Source organism: Schistocerca cancellata, chromosome 2 (assembly GCF_023864275.1).
Source record: "Schistocerca cancellata isolate TAMUIC-IGC-003103 chromosome 2, iqSchCanc2.1, whole genome shotgun sequence".
NCBI lineage: Eukaryota > Metazoa > Arthropoda > Insecta > Orthoptera > Acrididae > Schistocerca > Schistocerca cancellata.
In genome coordinates, this window is record NC_064627.1 from 740,001,333 (window position 1) to 740,022,004 (window position 20,672).

The following is a 20,672-nucleotide window of genomic DNA, read 5'->3' on the forward strand; positions in this document are numbered from 1 at the left end:
GATCGATACTTACCATAAAGACGACACAGTAAGTTGCAGACAGGCACAATTAAAAGACAGTTACACATTAGCTTTCAGCCACAGCCTTCATCAGAAAAAGAACACACACACACACACACACACACACACACACACACACACACACACACACACACACACGACCGCCATCTCCAATAGTTTAATTCTTTAAAAAAATTTTAAAAAGTGACAACTCCCTCTCAAAAAATACTTTATCCTTCAGTAATTGTAACTCCCTTCTTTGCTAATTACATGTAAATAAATACACTCAGCATCAGCAATATAGAAATATACACTAGTACAGACAATACGAAAAGAACTAATGCCTGCAACACTTTACACAACGGATCTCTGCAGCCACACATCATTTTCCACTATAAAACAGTCATAATGAAAAATTATTAGAAACAATCAAGTAACACAAAACCTCTTTCAAAATAATGGTGCCTGAAGTACAGCTCAAACTTGGCATTTTTAAACTATTCAATAGCCTCCTTGGTAGCAAACTATTTTGTTTGTTAGTGAGCAGATGCAAAGGAGCATTTTACAAAATCACTTAAAATTGTTATGTGACTGAAACAATGTACCCTGTTAGGATTTCTCAATATGGGATGCGTAATGCCCATTCCCAGCCACAAATATTTTGGTGGTTGGTTCGTTTGTTTTAGGGTGCTCAACAATAAAATTATCATCACAGAAATGACATTATGTAAAACCCTAAGCTGCTGTTCAATAAACTGAACAGTAACTTAAAGTGTTCCTCAATGTCATTCCTACAACTTATGAAAGCTGTGGAACATAACAACAACAACAACAACAACAAAATTTTAAAATTACCATTATCCCCAGTACAAATTAAACTAATAAAATATTTTTTTTCAATGTGTTGAAATGGCAACAGTTAGAAGATAATATCAACAGTGATTATCAGATACATGTAACAAACTGGCTGACCAATGACAAACACTTGAGAAATAGCAAGCTATTATCACAGACTTCAAAACCTTCCGACACGTCTACCTGTGCACTTGCATCCATGGGACTGTACACATGCTGCCCCCCCCCTCCCCCCCACACACCTATATTATTAACTGCTAAATGTCATATGATATTTTAATATACAAAATAGTTTACATAAAGACATGAGGTACAAGATGAATAACTACCAGTAGATATATGTGGGTGGTTGATCATGCAACATATAGGATGAACCAGTCACTATGGAACATATAAGAATCTCTTGCTTAATATTTTACAAAAAAAAATTAAAAAAGGCAGCCAGGATCTCATTCAAACCTATGTCTGCCTTTCTGCCAGCTTATACAATAAAGTCTGGCATGTTTCAGTGAAAGGCGGACACTAAACTCTCACTAATCTGATTCACATCTAGCCATTATTTGCTGAAGCAGAAATGATGCATACAACTACACAGTCTCGTGTGCAATGAAGTTGTTAGTTAATTACAATGTTAAACGATTCTATACATGTTTGAAATTGTGGTTTTCTTTACAGTTCAGTATCATGGCTTCTAAAGGGTAACACATTGTGCTAGACCCCAAAAAGAAACTAAAAACTGAGGATAAGTTGAGCTGAGTTTTTTTGCGTAAAGCCATGCTGGCAAGTACAATGTTAGGTGAGCAATTATTTATGACCAAACTTTAAAAAATGAAGTGATAATCAAAAGCATATAGGAAAGTTATGATGAAAGTGATGAACATTACAATATCTCAAGGTGTAGGTGCTGCAGAAATCTTCATTGAGTACATTATGGAACAATCAGAGACATGCAGTACCAATGTAATACTTATCAAGTCACTGTGTGATAAAGCATACAGCCATCACTTATCATCACTGTGACAACTAAATCTGGGACATGTTTTACAGTTAGTGATAACACTGCATATGTACACATTCCAGGACTAAGTTTTATATGAAAATAAATGTATCTTTGGATTTAATAAAGTGTGATCCCGATGCATTTCCACTAAACTTAAGATGCTATCAATAATCCAGCACTTTCGCTAATCCAACACTCATATATGCACAGAATGGCCTGACTATCAAGAATCTAGTGTACATCAGAAGCATTCTAAACAGGTAGATTCTAATGCAGCAGAAATTCATAGTAAACTTTTGACCTCTCTGCATTTTAATCTTGATATGACTGGAAGAAATACAAAACAAAACACTGACCAAAATATCATTTGATCTCCACCATCTTTCCGCGTACCTTCAGAAATTTATCAACATATTTGTAACAATACCACTATAACTAGTTCTAATAACTGTCCTTTATCAGACTTGATTCTGAAAATAAATTACTTCTTCTAATAGAAGTTTTAAATTTGGAATTTCGTTTTATATGCTACATAGGCCCTGAAATCATTTTTCAAAGTTCTGGCAATACTGCAAAATGTTTTGTTGGTAAAAAAAAAAAAAAAAAAAAAAAAAAAAAAAAAAAAAAAACAGTTGTAACTAAAGCAATGAAAGATACCTGCAAAATGTTTTGTTTGCTACCTGTCAGACAGAGAAAGTCTGTCATCTAAGTTAATGGTGAGTAGGTCCTAGCTTTCACTGTTGATCACACAGTGGCATTAACCATCTCACACATAGTCGTATGTACCACACTGGGGAATCACATTACTTATGTCAAACCACAATGACTGAGGCTTTTGAATATTTCACACACTTTTCAGTTCAAAGATAAATTCTTTGCATGGAACTGTGTTTTCATGTTTTCTCTATGCATGTCATGTGTGCTGCTTTCCAAATAAGTTTAATTACATCTAATTAATTTTTTTAATGATTATTTCTTTTGATTTCTTTTCTTTATGTAGGAAATCAGCCACACTTACGAATTAAGGGTGTTTTTGGACAAAATTCTTTATAGCTGACACAGACACACACACACACACACACACACACACACACACACACAAAGAGAGATACTGTCTCCCAAAGCTTGTGTGCTTATTCCTCACAAACATAACATTACAATGCAGATATCAACATTTAAGAAAGAAGAACAAGAAATCTCTGGTTTCCAGAATCTGGTTGGTTCAAGAAAAAATCAACGTGAAATAATCCCTGAATCCCTCAAGTGAAGAGAAATCTTAGTGCTGGTTTTAATAAAATCAAATATGGCATCCATTTGTAACCAATGGAAGTAAGATGTATTACACTAAATATCCAACAACACACAACTCAGTTATAAGCAGTACTCCATGTATCCTGTTACTCCCTCTATTACCACATGGCTAATGCAGAGCTGGGTCACCACATACCAGTTGCAGGTTGCGTATTTATTGGCTCCCAGGGGGCATTAAAAATTTAATTTTTAATGTTTCATATAATTATTGACCAAATTTAAAAATTTAAAATACTGCCTCATTATACTCATTACTAATCTCATGGAAAAGGTTTAACACGGTAAGACAGGTATTGCAGGGACCTTATTCACACAGTATTTGAAAATAAAGATCACTGGTGACTTCCAACAAACTTTACAAATAATTCAAAGCTTTATGAATTTTTTGCTCACTGACAGCCCCTGCAAAATAATAAGAGGAGAAAAGTTTATGGCATAATACATATTTCCTGTTCATGCAGTGAAACTTCAGCATTTGGCAATGACATTTTAATGAATTACTTCTTTACTACCAACTCTCTTTGCGACATTTTACAGGCAGTATTGACATTTACTACTGAATGTACTTACAAAATTATATCACTGTATGACACACAATTCAGGGGATATGACGTCATACAAAAAACTAGCTCCAGCTTAATACAGAGAAAATATTTACTGTAATACAGAGAAAATATTTACTGAACTATACTCATTCAGTGACTGATAATGAGGGCACTTAGAGAGTTCCAAGAAACTTTGAACGTAATTTCTAACCTTTTCTTGCTTACAAGCTTAATGCCAAGTATTTAACACATTAACTCATTTGTAATGCAATCAGATATCTGAAGCTGTTTTATATGTGCAAGTTCGATTCTTTACCAAATTGGGGTTTGCTTTTGCAAACATAAAACCTGTGCTTCCTCACTGTGTTTCCTGGATCACATTTTTAGTTTAATGGGATATTTTACTGGAAAATTAACAACTTAAATGATAAATATATGGCTCTTACCTGTATAACATTTGCGCCATCATACCCAATTGATGACTTTTTGATTGGGTACTGAAAAAGAAATAACTTCTCTGCCAATGTTCGTGAAAGATATACTGGAATCTGCAAACACACACAAAAATATTACTCCAACAGCAGCACAATAAACTGTTAAAATAGCACTGTAAAAAATATACAACTAAAATGTTAAACTAAGAGCAAGAAACAGTAAAACCTGAGAATATTCATACATTTGAGTCACAAAATAAACATATGTTACAACCATGACTCTAGTAATACACTGCAGAAAATATGTGGTTATAATACATTTAAATTCTGCTTGTCTGCCAGACCTCTCTCTGCTGAAGAGTACTTCTGACTATTATATATTATTGGTATTTTCTTTGAATGATCCATCAGCAAGCTCCTCACTTCCTGAATAACATTTACCAATGTCATTACCAAATATGTCATTGTTATTTGTTTCTTCAGTCCTTTTCTTCAAACACGTAAACCTATATATGATATAGCACTTGTAAATGAAGTCTGGCTGCAGACTGACAGAACTAATAAAATGATCAAAATAAAATGACCAAAGCATTAGTATCATGTGAAGAGATGGAGACAGAGGAATGGGATAAAACAAAGAGAGAATTTAATATAAAAAAAACCTGCAATATATATATATCCTTTCGTCTTTCCCTCTCCTTCCCTCTTTCCTGACGAAGCAACCGTTTGTTGCGAAAGCTTGAATTTTGTGTGTGTGTTTGTGTGTCTATCGACCTGCCAGCGCTTTTGTTTGGTAAGTCTCATCACCTTTGTTTTTAGATATATTTTTCCCACGTGGAATGTTTCCCTCTGGAATGTTTCCCTCTATTATATATATATATATATATATATATATATATATATATATATATATATAGAGGGAAACATTCCACGTGGGAAAAATATATCTAAAAAGAAAGATGATGAGACTTACCAAACAAAAGCGCTGGCAGCTCGATAGACACACAAACAAACACAAACATACACACAAAATTCAAGCTTTCGCAACCCACGGTTGCCTCATCAGGAAAGAGGGAAGGAGAGGGAAAGACGAAAGGATTTGGGTTTTAAGGGAGAGGGTAAGGAGTCATTCCAATCCCGGGAGCGGAAAGACTTACCTTAGGGGGAAAAAAGGACAGGTATACACTCGCGCGCACACACACACATATCCATCCGCATATACACAGACACAAGCAGACATTGAAAATGCCTTGTAATGAGACAATCAATGCAGAAGCTTACTGTAGGACATTGCACAATCTGCACCATTCAATTCAGAACAAAAGACATGGCAAGTTGAGCAAGGGCATCATTTTGCTGCAAGACAATAATAATATAGACAACATTTTTTAATCATACTTATACTCACTCCAGCATTACCTACTGCCTCAGAAGAGATTTTTCTGATTGCTTTACACAATGTGCAATTAGAGACACACAAAAAGAAAGAGAGAGAGAGAGAGAGAGAGAGAGAGAGAGAGAGAGAGAGAGAAACCAGCTGATATGATGATGGTATATTGCTGCTGATTACTGAGCACTGATATGGTCGGGAAAAAGTTGTTTAATTAATCTGCAGACTTTTAAAAAATAGTATCAGACTTCGTTTTTCCTATGCTGAAACTGCACAGTTTTTTCAACGGTGCTGCAGGATTCAACTTGCTAGATACAACGAAACGGGCAAGCCTGATTTTCCTTAAATTTATTCTGCTGTTTTGAGTATACTTAATAAAGTTCAGTTATCAGATCTTAAGTCCTTTAGATGCAGAGTACTGTTTATTCATTTTGTGGTGTAGTTCCGTAGTCAGCCATGGAGTGAGGCTCTCTTTACTTTCACTGAATACTGAGGGGAATTTTTCTAATAAATTTCAGAATCTGTGAATAAATGTCCAGACTTCTTTGCCTAATGTTGGTTCATTGCTTATATTGTGCCAAGATATACCGACATAGTGATTTTACAGCTTATTGATAGCATATTTCAAGAGAAACCAAACAAGGCAATAAAGTGGAAAATAAATTGTAACTAATGACACACAAAAACTGTCTTTATGTAGAAGTTTCTCAAAAAATGTCTATTTATTTATATTTGTTTACATGTCAAGTTCCGTAGGACCAAACTGAAGAGCAAACCTCCAAGGTCATGGAACATGTCAGTACATGAAATTACAAAATAAAAGTAATAACAGATAAAAATAAAATGCTTATGAACCCCAAAAAAGTCAAGCCATAAGTTTAAGTAAACACAATCAACAATATAAGAATCAGCTTAATTTTGCAAGGAACTCCTCAACAGAACAGGAGTGACCCATGAGGAATCTCTTCAGTCTCAATTTGAAAGTGCGTGGATTACTGCTATGATTTTTGAATTCTTGTGGTAGCTTACTGCAAATGGATGCAGCAGTATATTGCTCACCTTTCTGCACAAGAGTTAATGAAGTTCGATCCAAATGCTGGTTGGATTTCTGCTGAATATTAACTCAGTGAAAGCTGCTTATTCTTGGGGAATAAGCTGATATCGTTAACAAGAAATGACAGTAAAGAAATATAAGAGAAGGAAAGTTGCTACTCACCATATAGGCACAATAAAAAGATTCACACAACCATAGCTTTCGGCCATTAAGGCCTTTGTCAGCAGTAGACACACATACACACACGTGCACACACACAATCACACAAAGAGTGTAGTTTCGGCTCTCTGAGACTGCAGACGTGTGTGTGTGTGTGTGTGTGTGTGTGTGTGTGTGTGTGTGTACTGCTGACAAAGGCCTTAATGGCCGAAAGCTATGATTGTGTGAATCTTTTTATTGTGCCTATCGCGACTCAGCATCTCCGCTAAATGGTGAGTAGCAATCCTTCTCTGGTATTGTTACTTTCCATCCTGGATTTCCCATTATATATATATATATATATATATATATATATATATATATATATATATATGCCAATGTCAAAACACCCGCACTAGTGAACAAGGGTCAGCAAGAGGTACGTGAAATTACACCACTAACTGGCCGAACCACCCGTTTCTAAGCCAAAAATATCCTTCTAGAATGGGAAGAGTTACCCCAAAATATGATACCATATGACATAAGCAAATGAAAATAAGCAAATTAGACTAATTTTCATGCTGAATGATCACTTTCTTCGGATACCATTAGAAAAGTACAAATGGCAGCATTAAGTCTTTGAACAAGATCCTGAACATGGGCTTTCCACAACAGTTTACAATCTATCTGAACACAGAAATTTGAACTGTTCAGTTTCACTTATCATATGCCCATTCTGTGAAATTTAAATATCAGGTTTTGTTGATTTCTGTGTTAGAAACTGTAAAAACTGAGTCTTCCTGTGATTTAGCGTTAGTTTACTTTCTACAAGCGATGAACTTATGTCATGAACTGCACTATTTGAAACCGAGCCAATGTTGCATACAACATCCATTACTACCAAGCTAGTGTCATCATCAAACAGAAATTATCCTTACATACACAGCCTTTTCAATCACTTTAGCAAAACTGATGGCATAAAAATAGCCCTACAACTCTCTACATTATCCCTTTCTCCCGTTTTGTAAAGTGGCTTTACTACTGAGTACTTTAATTGTTCAGGAAACTAATTATTCCTAAAGGAAAAATTACAAATATGGAATGATAATTAAATTGACACCCTAGCTGAAAACAGGTGTTGATATACATAATCGGGGATATGTTGAAAATGTGTGCCCCGACCTAGACTCGAACCAGGGATCTCCTGCTTACATGGCAGACGCTCTATCCATCTGAGCCACCGGGGGAACAGAGGATGTGTGCCTGCAGTGACTTATTCCTTGCACGCTCCCTGTGAGACCCACATTCCCAACATGTCCATACCACTACATTTGTACTGCGCCAAATAGATGTTTGCCCATCACACTCGTTACTCATGGCAGATTAATCTATCAAGTCCCATACGAGTTGGGGCATAGCATGTGCATTCGCACAAGAAGGTTAATGGCTGGGTAGCCATATTTTTAACAATATGTGAAGGTAGTATCTATTCCCGAAAGAACAGATACTATTGATGACCATGCAGCTTCTCTAGAATGAAATGATAATTAAATCGGCAGCCTAGCTGCAAACAAGCATTGATATACATCATCGGGGACATGTTGAAAATGTGTGCCCCAACCAGGACTCGAACCTGGGATCTCCTGCTTACACTTTTATTTAATTCACCAGCAATGCTCAGAAAATGATTGTTAAATACTGTACATATATCTGATTTATCAGTAACAAAAATATTTTTACTACAAACTTACTTTATATTGTCAAACTTGTGCTGCTGGCCAGACACTTGCTTCACAATTGACCATATGGTTTTAATTTTATTCTGTGAATTAGCTATTCTGTTTGCGTATCATATACTCCTTGTCTTCCTAATAACATGTTAAGCACCTTACAATCCTGTTTGTAATGGGCTACTGTAGCTTGATAGTGACTACTTCTAACATTTTGATATAACTCTCACGTTGTTCTACATGATATCCTTATCCAACTAGTCAGCCACCCAGACTGCCTTTTACTGCTAGAAGCCGGTTTAAAATGTTCTAATGGAAAGCAACTCTCAATGAGTATGAGAAATGTGTTAAGGAAAGCATTACATCTGTCATCCATGGCTGTGCTACTGATCCCCTGCACCCTATTTGGAAGAAACACAGGCTTTCTATGTTTTAATTCATATGATCTGATGATCATATGAATTAAAACATAGATTTTCCTTGGTATGCTTGAAACTTAAATTAAAAGGGATATGGCACTTGGTTAAATTACATAAAAAAGAATTATTTAAAAATAAAGTCTGTGCTACAGTCATCATTAAACACTACAAATACAAAGCAAATTGGGCAGTATTATTGCTGAAACACTGGTAAAAAAAACTGCCTACATTCCACTCACAGTGCATAATATGGGTGAATGGCACTGACTAATCCAACTCATATTAGCAATAATTTTAACCTAACAAATATCACAAAGAAATAATTTTTTTATTTGTGGATTTAAAATCAATTTGTGAATTTAGGTGCATTTCCGTTTGATGAGAGAATATGGAGTGAGGCAATTAGAATACTTAAGAAATGGTGTGTCAAGTACACATAATTAGACACAAAATTAATGTAAAAAGCACCAATAATTACAAAGAATGATTGAGACTGGCCTGTTTCAAATTTTCAGAGTTACATCAGTTAAACAGACAGACGTGCATGCATGGGTGTTACTTTAGGAAGTTGTATTCTGGGAACCTCCCCTACCAGCCATTAGGGTTTCTTTTCTCCAAAGGAGATAGATAGTTCGTATTTTTCCTCAGAAGAAACGAGAAACATACGATGTAAGGTTTCAAAATGGCCACTGGAACTTGTCACACTCAGGTGGCTCACCTGGAAGTTGTATGGAGTAACAATTATACAGAATTTTGCCTTCCATAACTGCCAAGTTTCATAGATGTCCATTAGTGTTGTAAGTAACAGGAATCTGAAAACAATTGGCACACTGAGCCATGAAGCATAAGGAGGGATTACAGAAGTATCCGATTTCACCTGTCTAATTTGATCCATGACATCACCAATATGGCAGAAACAACCATTCTCAATGTCTCCAATATGGCGCATATGATGTCATTACATAAACACAGCAACAAACATGAAAATACATACAAAAACAAACACATCTCCCTCCAAAAATATAATCAAACTAAAGGGATCAGCGTGGGAAATTGGGGTTTTTTGGGTGGGGACAAACCAAATATAAACACATAAAGACACGACGATCAACATAACGACGACATAAAAACAACACAAAATTTTCACATTCCGCTACACTCATAATATCCACAGGAATCGGTCACTTTCCTTCGCCTAGATAGCTCAACCAACATTGTTGATACAACAAAATAAAAACCACAACACCCAAAAACTATAATCAGACCGCAACTATCGATACCACAAAACCAACTCCAAAACCAACAAAACTTGGAATTAGACACTTCACTTGACCTATATAGGTCACCTACAACTGACAATATCATACCACACTGAGCTACTACACATTGGAATCTGACACTTCCCTCAACCTACATAGGTCAACAACAGCTCACAGTACCAAAATGCATCTACAACTAAAAAATTGGAATGGGAAACTTCCCTTACATTACATAAATCAACCACAACTGACGATACCAAAACATCAAACACCTACACCTGCGATAAATGACATGAAAAACCACACAAAACATCATAACTCGTGAATAATAGACATAAAAAAAGACCACTTAACACAAAAAGTTCCAGCACTACACACTAGGTCAGCCACCCCAATCAAACAAACACAGCCAAAGCCTCAACACCCCCCCCCCCAAAAAAAAAAAAACTAAAAACAAAAAAACTCCCAACCCACCCACAGCCCATCTGCTTAACTCCCCCCCCCCCCCTCCCGAAATAACGGCCCTCCACACCCATAAACCGACCGGAGACTTACCCTTCCCATATTTTCTCTTCCCAAACTGCCACTCATCTATCTCGACAACCACCACCGGCCCATCCAAATTACTCCTATACTTAACATATTCTACAAAAAGAAAACCATCTAAAACCGTCCTCTCACTCACACCAGTCTCATGTGCACAAAAACTGATGGAGTATCTATAACAAAAATAATAAGTCATCTAAACTCCTCTCACAGGGCCAACCCAGACTTCTCGAACCAGGTACCGCGTCTAATGGAGCACCAAAGGTTATCCCTACGGCACCACCTCATGTAACAGTCACTGGTCTGAGACACCAAAACTCTGGCCAACCACATATTCTCTTTACAGACACTGCACTTGACTATTTTGGTCAGCAGTCCAAACACCTGCAAAAATTTTATGAGGGACATCATGTCGTCCCCCATCTCAGCATGTAACCGTGAACTGTTAAAATTCACTGTCATATCCATACCTAACAAAAGAAGCCACAAAATAAATTAAACGTCTTACTGTACGACAAACAACAAACCAATAACACCAAGCGACATCACAGTCACATAAACAAACAAAAAAATTACTGGTAACTCACTAAAGCCAATTTCCATTCTTCAATCACAGTCAATACAAATTAATTCACACTACAAACAATGACAATCAAATGAATGAACCCAATACACCACATAACACGCAGACCATATGCACACCACCAGAGGACACCACCCACCGCAACAAGACGACATCTACAAACACAACAAACTCAAACTAAATTCCATGCAGTAACACAACAAGACGACAGCTACAAACACAACCAACTCATAAACTAAACTCCGTGCCGTCATGATGTCCACACCACAACACACTCACGTTACAGGTCAAAGCTGACGGGTGGGATCAGACGCCTCCGCTGACCCCATAAGGATGCAGTTCTGCCAACCGTATGAGCACTAAATTTAAAGTGATACATGCAGCTCTTGTATGTGAGAGATGTGCAGTCCTTCAGTATGCTGATATGATTCTCTGTATGGTCAGAGTAAATACAAAGTAAAGTTTTTTCAAGCTTGGACTGGCCTCTCTCTCTCTCTCTCTCTCTCTCTCTCTCTCCCCTCCCCCCACCTCTCCTGGAACCATCAAGCTCTCTTTTATATTTTTATTACCATCATTGGTAGGTAGTTACACAGTTTCAATGTGTTCACCATAACACAAATAATCTTTTTTTTTCTGGAAGTTATTCAATGAAATTAGCTTAAAATGTTTAATTTGATATTTTCAGTCGCCCTTCTTCTTTGCGTGGATACAACACTGATCATTAGGTGTTTCACTTGAAATGTGTAACCTGGTAAATAACATATTTGCAGTGTTTCAGGTCAATTTCTGTATCCTTGTACATTATTTTTAGTTTGTGTCTCGTCTATCTACTCTATAGCTGAGGACTGGTAATAGCCATGATCAACTGAAACAGAGAATTTCACACCTTCATAATAGGAGAATGGCAAGTGCATTCAATGCTAGCCACATCCAAAATGCCAGTCCCCAAATACTAATCAATAATTTAATAAACCCAGTTTCATTAAAAATATGTCCCAATTCATACACAGATAAGATCATACATGCAGTACAAACATGTTCCTGCAGCCTGAAAAATGCCACCCAACCACTGGAAATAAAGTCATAGATAAATAACACATTCTGCAAATGAACATTGTAGCTCCTAAGAATCATGTCACCATGAAAAGTAGTAGTGTGCTAATGTCAGTATACCTCAGTTAGTTTTAATGTATACTAATGACATCACACCCCACCTTTCCTCCACATGTAATAAATATGAACAGCACATCACCACATGTGACACCATAAATTTAACTAGAATTTTATATCTATTGTACATATACCACTCGGCAATTAGACACTACCAAAACAAGTGGAACAAGAAGAATAACTAAACAGATATATTCATCTATGGAGTAAGCCTATGAGTTGTCAAGCAGAAATGATTTAAATTTGTTTTCGAAACCCCCAATAACTGCCAGTACGAGTGTGGTGTTCAGATATTTTTATGGCTGCATACTTAGCTCCTTTCTGTGCATTAGTAAGATTAAGTTGTGAACAATGGAGCCTATTTTTGCTCTTAGTCTTATATTTATGAATGCTATGTACTATTAATTTCAAACCATGCCTGATGCTTCATTACAATCTTCGTAAGAGGGAACTCTGAATGTACTGAGAAGCTGTTTTTAGTATACCTAATTCTTTAAAGTGAGTTGCCTAAAACATGGAAGTGCCCGATTCCACCCCTCTGCTTTGACCAATGACGTCACCAATATGGTGGAAACGACCATTCACAACAAATCCCATACCGCTCCTATAACGCCATCATGTAAACATGACAACAAACATGGAAAAGGATCAAAAGATATCATGAAACTAACGGGACAAGTGGGGGAAACTGGGGGTTTCTGGGTGGGGACAAACTAACTATAAACACACGCCAGTACACCAAACGACAAAAAAAACACTAAAATAACAAGACCCCACAATCTTCCCAAATTCCACTACACACAAAATCCACTGAAATCGATCACTACCCTTAACCTGTATAGGTCAACAGAAACAACCGATACAACACTATAAATCTCAAAAATTTCATCACCAACACACTTATTCTTACCACAAAAAAACCTACAGAATCAAAATTGGAATCGAACACTTCCCTTGACCTATATAAGTCAACCGAAACAACTGATACCACAAAATAAATTTCAAATCTTTCACCACCACCACCACACTTAATCCTTTTTAGACAGAACGCACTGTCCTCCATCATTGCCGACAACCGAAAACTGTTGACTTTGTCAGTCATATCCATACCCACTACAGACATAAACAAAGCAATTTACCAAAATTCACATACGAAGGACAGAAAAAAACTACAATAACGTCAACATAACAAAACCAAAATATTCCGCTGAAAGCACAGTCACCACCGATACCACACACATGCAATGCTACCATGCAAATGAACCCCATATGCCACATAACACACTACCCATACACACACCACCAGAGAGAACCACTGACTGCAACAATACGCCACCTATAAACACGCCATACACGCAGACTAAACCAAAAACATCAGCTAACACACAACACATACACGCACCACCAGAGAGCACCACCGATCACAACAAAACGACACCTACAAACAAGCCACTTTCACAAACTAAACTCCACGCCGTCGTGATGTCACATATCACAACAGTCTTATGTCATGGGTCAAAGCCGACATGTGGAATCGGATGCTTCCAATGACCCAGTTTGTGTGCGCACACATAAACCAGATACTATAATTTCAGCACAATAATATGCAATGAGTACTTTGTGTGTGTGTGTGTGTGTGTGGGGGGGGGGGGGGGGGGGGGAATTGCCCCAGTAAATTATTTAATAAACATCAATGAATGAAAATATGTAATATAAGTTCATTTCCTAATTACAAGTAGAGTGAATGTTGCTGAATTAATGCATTATGTACTTGAATGTATTATGCACTTGTAATATTTGGTTTCCAATTATATTTCTGATTAATACACACACCCAGGAGTTTTGAACAATCAGTATCACACCCCCTTCCCTTCCTGTATTATTATAGATAGACCAGTTCAAAGAACCAAATAATTATAAGTTTGGATATTTCATTCACTGCTCTTTCCACTGTTACAGCTCATGATGCCTTGCTTCCTATCATTAAAAATCAAGTAAACCACTCAGTCAGACCAGAAACTTCATAAACCAAGCCAAGAAGGTGTCTTTTTTGCGGGAGCGGGGGTCTTAAGTGAGCTAATATACTTAAGTTACAGATAACAAGCAACAAAAGGCACCTGTGTCCATTGTGATAATAACGACCAGCCTATCAGCATGAGAAAGGACAGATCTAATTTGGATAGAGGACATGTGATGCAATACATGAGGTATATAGCATGTCCAAGGATACTGAGTCAAGTATATAGCATGTCCAAGGATACTGAGTCAAATTAATGTGACAATCGGCTAATCACATATGTGTGAAGGTCCAGGCCGAGGGATGAGAGATTGTGTGATGGAGAAGCTGGAAGAAGCGTGCAGCACCTGGCATCATTGACGGGGCTCTCCTGCGCGGCCCTCTTGCCCACGGCAATGGATGTCAGACAACTGAGCGGATCGCGGCACAACACTGAAATGGCAGGAACAACGGAAGCAGACCATGGAGGAAAACAAGTCTACACCAGCGCCATAGATATAGAAATCGCCCTGTTTTTAGAGCGTACAAAAATGATAATTTTATTTTTTGTTTTTAAAATCGTGATAAGTAGAGACTTGACATCTACAGATTTTAGTTAAGTATTTTTGGAGATAAAAATTAATCACAAAAATCTACTGAATACAGTATGAGCATATGTAATGTAACAAATGTACCAGATGCCGCCTGTCGGTAATATTATTATAATTAATATAAATGACGTGCATTGTGCCAACCAATTTTATGTGACGCTGCATGTGAAAGTTGCTGGATTTGGACGGGTTACTCCTGTAACCGAAATATCAAGTACACTCTGGTACATTTGATGTTGATTAGATAGGATGAAAATGATTTGCATTCGTGAAATAGTAAATTAGTGTTGTTATCGTTAGAGATCTGAAGATGGTTCTAGATCAACCAAAACCGGTCATATGAATAAACATTGTGCAAGCAGGATGGAATATAAACAACATTGTACAACCAGTAAAGTTATTAAGTATTATCACAATGAAAATAACAGCCGTTTGATGTCTGGCAAATGATACTGTGTTTCTGTGAAAGAAAATGGTTCTAAGATTCAAAGATAAAAAAGGTTAATATTGTGTAATTTAAATGAATTGTTCACTGAATTTAAAAAAGAAAATCCTCACATTAAAATTGGAAGATCAAAGTTTTTCGAGTTGAGACCAAGATAGTGTATTGTTGCAGGGGCGTCTGGCACCCATGTTTGTTTGTATCATCAGAATGTAACAGATGGTGCCAATCTTAGAGTTGACTATAAAGACCTTTTGGAAGTTATGGTATGCAATATTAACAGTTACAAATGCATGATCAAGGGAAAATGTGAAGATTGTCCATGCAAACAAGCCTTACTTGACACTGAAGAATCCGAAGACGACAATTTGAAGCCTAATAATATAAAATACAAACAATGGGTGACACAAGGCATAACTGAAATGGTGGCAGTCATAAAATCACGAGAAGAGTTTTTTTGAATTGTTGCTGGCTAACCTTCAAAATCAGAAAATGCATCATTTTACTGCAAAAGCTCATAGTAAATTTTTGAAAGACAAAAAGCAAACCTTGGCAGCTGATGACTTCTTAGTTCTTGCTGACTTTTCGGAAAATTATTCCTTTGTTGTTCAAGATGAAGCACAAGGGCACCACTGGGTAAACAAAGAGGCCACAGTTCATCCATTTGTATTCTATTATAAAGATGAAGATAAACTAATGAGCCACACCTTTTGTGTCACAAGCGACTACCATGAACACAACACTACAGCAGTGCACATTTTTCAACTAAAATTAACAAACTACATTAAACAGCACCACCCTTCCATAAAAAAAAAAAAAAAATAAAAAATAAAAAAGAAACTGATTTACTTTTCAAGATGGGTTAGCAAGTCAATATAAAAACAAAAATAAATAAATAAATTATTAACATCTCCTTTCATAAAGAAGATTTTGGGTTTGATGTAGAATGGCACTTTTTCGCTTCTTGCCATGGGAAGAATGCTTAAGCAGGTCTGCAGCGGATCGATATGTTTGAATTCTGTAAAAAAACATATCAAAGGAATTACCTATGTTTTTGTACAATGTGAGGAAATACAAGAAGTCTATGAGCGCCTTGAAGGAAAGGTACAACACTTGTCAGAAGATTAAAGGCCCTCGATCTTTTCATTGTTTTGTACGCCATTCACACAACTTACTGGAGTGTAAGATCACATCAACTTCGCCTGATAGTGAACTTCATCAGTGTGGTAAACTTGTACAACTGGTTCTTCAAAATAAAGACATAGTGGCTTATGTTTACGATGAACAGTGGTGGACTGGCAAAGTTGTTAATATTGACTGTCAAAATCAAGATGTACATGTTGTATTTTAACACTCTCCAGGACCAAGGACATCTTTTTAAAAAAATTAGAAGGATCAGGTTTGGATGCCACTTAAAAATGAATTAAGGAAGCTGTCTTCCATGGAATTTACAACTGTGACTGGGCGAAGTTATAATCTAACACCCAACAAATTTCTCAAATATTCAATGAGCGATATACTAAAAACAAATAACAAGAGAACAATATACTGTAATTAGTAGGCTTATTTTGAATAAAAAATTAAGTTATCATAGATATGATTAAATTATATATTGTAACGAATATATTTTACTCCATAAGCCTAGATATCACAGAAGTTAAAAAACGTATTTTTGACTTACATTTGTAATTTTTTTCCATAACTTCCAATCGAATCTCTCAAAGTTGAAATTTATACCGAAGATTGATATCATAAAGGTCTATTAACTGTGAAATTTTCAGATTTTTATCTGGTTCCCTAACAAAGATATGGCAGGCCCCACAAAATGGAAAAATTAAAAAAAAATCAATTTTTTAAAATAGTGTATTTTTTTAGTGTAAGCTATACTCTATAAAAAGTAACTATACTACACAGTGTAATAGCACAAAAAAATATTAAAACTGAGAAATTAATCTTTCTTAGGAAAACTACTGTTCAAAAATTGAGGTTTTTTTTTTATTTGTGGCTGATAACTTTGAACTATTAAGAATATATTAAAGAATACATTCAGCTAAGTGATAATGACGTTAATTTGGCAGCCCACAGCGTGTTGAACTAAATGCATTTTAGCTGAAAGGCTTAGGACAATCCACTACTGAATAACTGTAAAAAATGTAGATGCTTACAAAAAACGCATGCGGCATGGAATAAATATGGCCACCACTTCAAAATAATAAAGAATTTTTTTAATAATATTTTTGTGACTACTAAACATTGGAGAATTTGCACAGCAAGTATAAAATTTTTCCGAGATGGTCAAGCAACCAATTATTTTTTTCTTGTACCACTTGGTATGGATTGACTCCTGGGCACTCTCCTAATAGAGGTGATTCGTCATTATCTTTTTTCAATCTTTTACAAGGCACATAGCTGTATAATCTGGTTCATTTGAAGAGTGCTTGTGAAAATCTTGTTATGAGTATGGACTAGAAAGAAAGAGAGATGTTGAAATTCAGTGCCAACTTACAGCCTATTCCACTCAAATCACACAATGTAGTTCACAGAGTTTAACATCCCCATTTGACAGGCAAAGCACCACATGAATTCACCTCTCTTCCTCTTGGTGGCTAGAAAATAGTTATTAAAATACCATCTATGTCTACAGTTCAATCGCAATCTCCAAGTTATCCTCAATGCACTAGCCTGCTTTAGTGACCTTCTTGAAAAAAGTTCTCTCTCCTACACAAAGCCTCAAATTTTCAAGTTAGCTGTTATCAATGCTCTAATGCCAGTATACGACTATAGTAGTTTGATAAGAATGGTGATGAATCTCATTTGGGGAAAAACCGAGAACATAGGCATCTCTAACCATTGCCACCTTTAATGGGCTTATCATGATATCTTGAGCAATATTTCAGCCTTGCACATAGCCCTCATCACAATGGCTTATTCTGAGGCTTGTGTAACTAGTAAATTTTATACAGATGTTTTGTACTGTAAAAAATGCTACAGAACTCAATATGTCATTGGAGTATGAGGGGACTGCAGCTTTTATTTAACTTTCTATTGCCTGGCATTAGTGAATGAGAAGCTAGCCGCTAGAGCAACGACACCTGGTGGTGGCTAAAAGAAAAAGAAGTGTAGATTAATATATGCTTATAGCCAGTATGTTTATTGCTTTACTTGATGGGGGGCAGATTTTCAGACATTGTCAAACTATAGGTATGCTGGCAGCCAAGACAATAGTGTCATCTAGCCATCACACTTGACAGACTCCTTGACAATCACGGTAGCCTCTAATATCACCTCCTTACACTTAGGTGGCTACTAACATCACCAGATGTCAATGATTATCCGGTCTAAGAACTGAATGATGAAATGAAGTCTAAATGCGAGAAAGAAAAAAAATGTTTTCAGAACTTTCAACCACCTTGATAATATTCCTAGCCATAAACTTTTCATTATCGTGTTTAATTAAAATATCAATGTATCCATCACATCAAACTTTCTGTAGTGCAATCAATGAATAGGGTGGCTATAGCTACATTTACGGCCTAATAAGTATAATTTCAATTCCTTTTAAGACTGTGGCCAACAACAACCATACCATACCACAAAGATACTCTGACAATAGAAACATTAAGTTGGTAACTGATACAATTACAGATTGGTTAATGTGTGAAGCGACATTGTCTACCACCGTAATATTGGCTGTGGTAAGACTGGTCAGTAATGTAGCCCGAGGTCTAAATTAGGTTGGAAAGTGCCAACTTGCTTGAGAGCTTTGAAATTAAGTTAACGTTCTAGAGACTAGATAACTTCTGAATACACATTTCCCATGCAGGAGTGCTACTATAGAAGTGACGCTCTACATTGGTATTGTGTTTTCTCTACATTTTGCAAGATCATTAAATAAAGCGTGTACAGACTACACTTAAACACTTCTCGTGAGGATTTTCTGATGCTTGCTTCTCCAAAAAAACGACCTAAACAAATGTGGCTGTGTTATACATGGTCACAGAGGAGTTATTCACTCTTTTCTTTTCAAAACAATTTACTTGCTTTCCTGACATTCGTTGTATACACACACAAACCATATTTTTACCACACACATGCCGAAAGTAAACAAGGTTTAGTATCACTACAAAAACAACATTCATAAAGAGTAACAAACCTCCTGCATAACCGGATCATCATCGTCTAACATTATAATTCAAAACTACGAAAAATTATTACAACATTTGTACACGTGTTTATAAAATTTCCCAAAACATTCATCCACCACCACAACTTTCAAAGCATGGTGCAAAGCTCATCAACCATTACGAAAGCACAGATACCAAACTACGATCATGAATCAGAGTTAATAAAAACGCAACGCAACTGACGCTACAAATGGCAGAAAGCTAATGAAGTCCAATTCGCACTGACCGACGCGGTACGTAACGTCACTTCAGAACATATCGCAATACATTTTAAATGTCAGCATTCACTCACTCACTCAACGGACCGTTACGTCACGTCATGGCTTCTAGGGAAGAAAATTTTGGCCTACTCTGTAGATAAATAAGAACATAGTTTGATGAAGTGGTTTTCATTAAATAGCAAAGTAAACGAAAAATTCGTCTCTAATAAAGGAGAAGAATATATTTGTTTATCACATTATTAATTACGTGAGAAACGAAAAACATAATGAATAAGGTAAAGTGTTTCTTTTTATTCCCTTAGTTTTATTGTTTGATGTGTTTGTGTGTATGTATATTAGCTAGCAAATAAATCCATTGTTTTGAAATGTTGTTTCACTTCTGAGCACTTCACCACAGAAGACCGATCAAGTTCCTCAATTCCGATACTGTATTCTGATATTTAGTATCAGGAACGGTAACTCATAACCTCGCTTTCAAGACTCAGTTCTAGGCTAAGCGAACTGACGTGACGTGACGTCCAATGGGAATACACTCTGATGTTGACGTACGTAGTGTGACGAGACGTGACGTGACGCCCTACAGTGAATCAGCCTTAATAAGTTATTTGTGTAGTTTGCCATTTGTCAGTGAAACATTTCCTGAATAGCTGAAATATGCTGAAGTTAAACCTTTATTTAAGAGAGAAGATAAGTGAATACCATCAACTTTCCAACCAATTTCACAATTCCCAGCACTCTTGAAAATTTTAGTAAAGGTAGCAATTAGTCGATACTTAACCATCTG

At 36.4% G+C, this 20,672-nt stretch overlaps 1 protein-coding gene across 1 annotated transcript in view; it reads right to left on the reverse strand.

Moving 5' to 3' along the window:
• LOC126162534 (DNA-directed RNA polymerase III subunit RPC5) overlaps positions 1–19,827 on the reverse strand; it is a 100,620-nt gene extending 80,793 nt beyond the window's left edge. The window contains exons 1-2 of the mRNA XM_049919107.1: positions 19,637–19,827; positions 4,158–4,259 (exon numbers count right to left, since the gene is read on the reverse strand). Of these exons, the coding sequence (XP_049775064.1) occupies positions 4,158–4,259; positions 19,637–19,669 (135 nt within the window). The 5' untranslated portion in view covers positions 19,670–19,827. The remainder of the gene's footprint in view (positions 1–4,157; positions 4,260–19,636) is intronic.
• Positions 19,828–20,672: the final 845 nt, after the last annotated feature.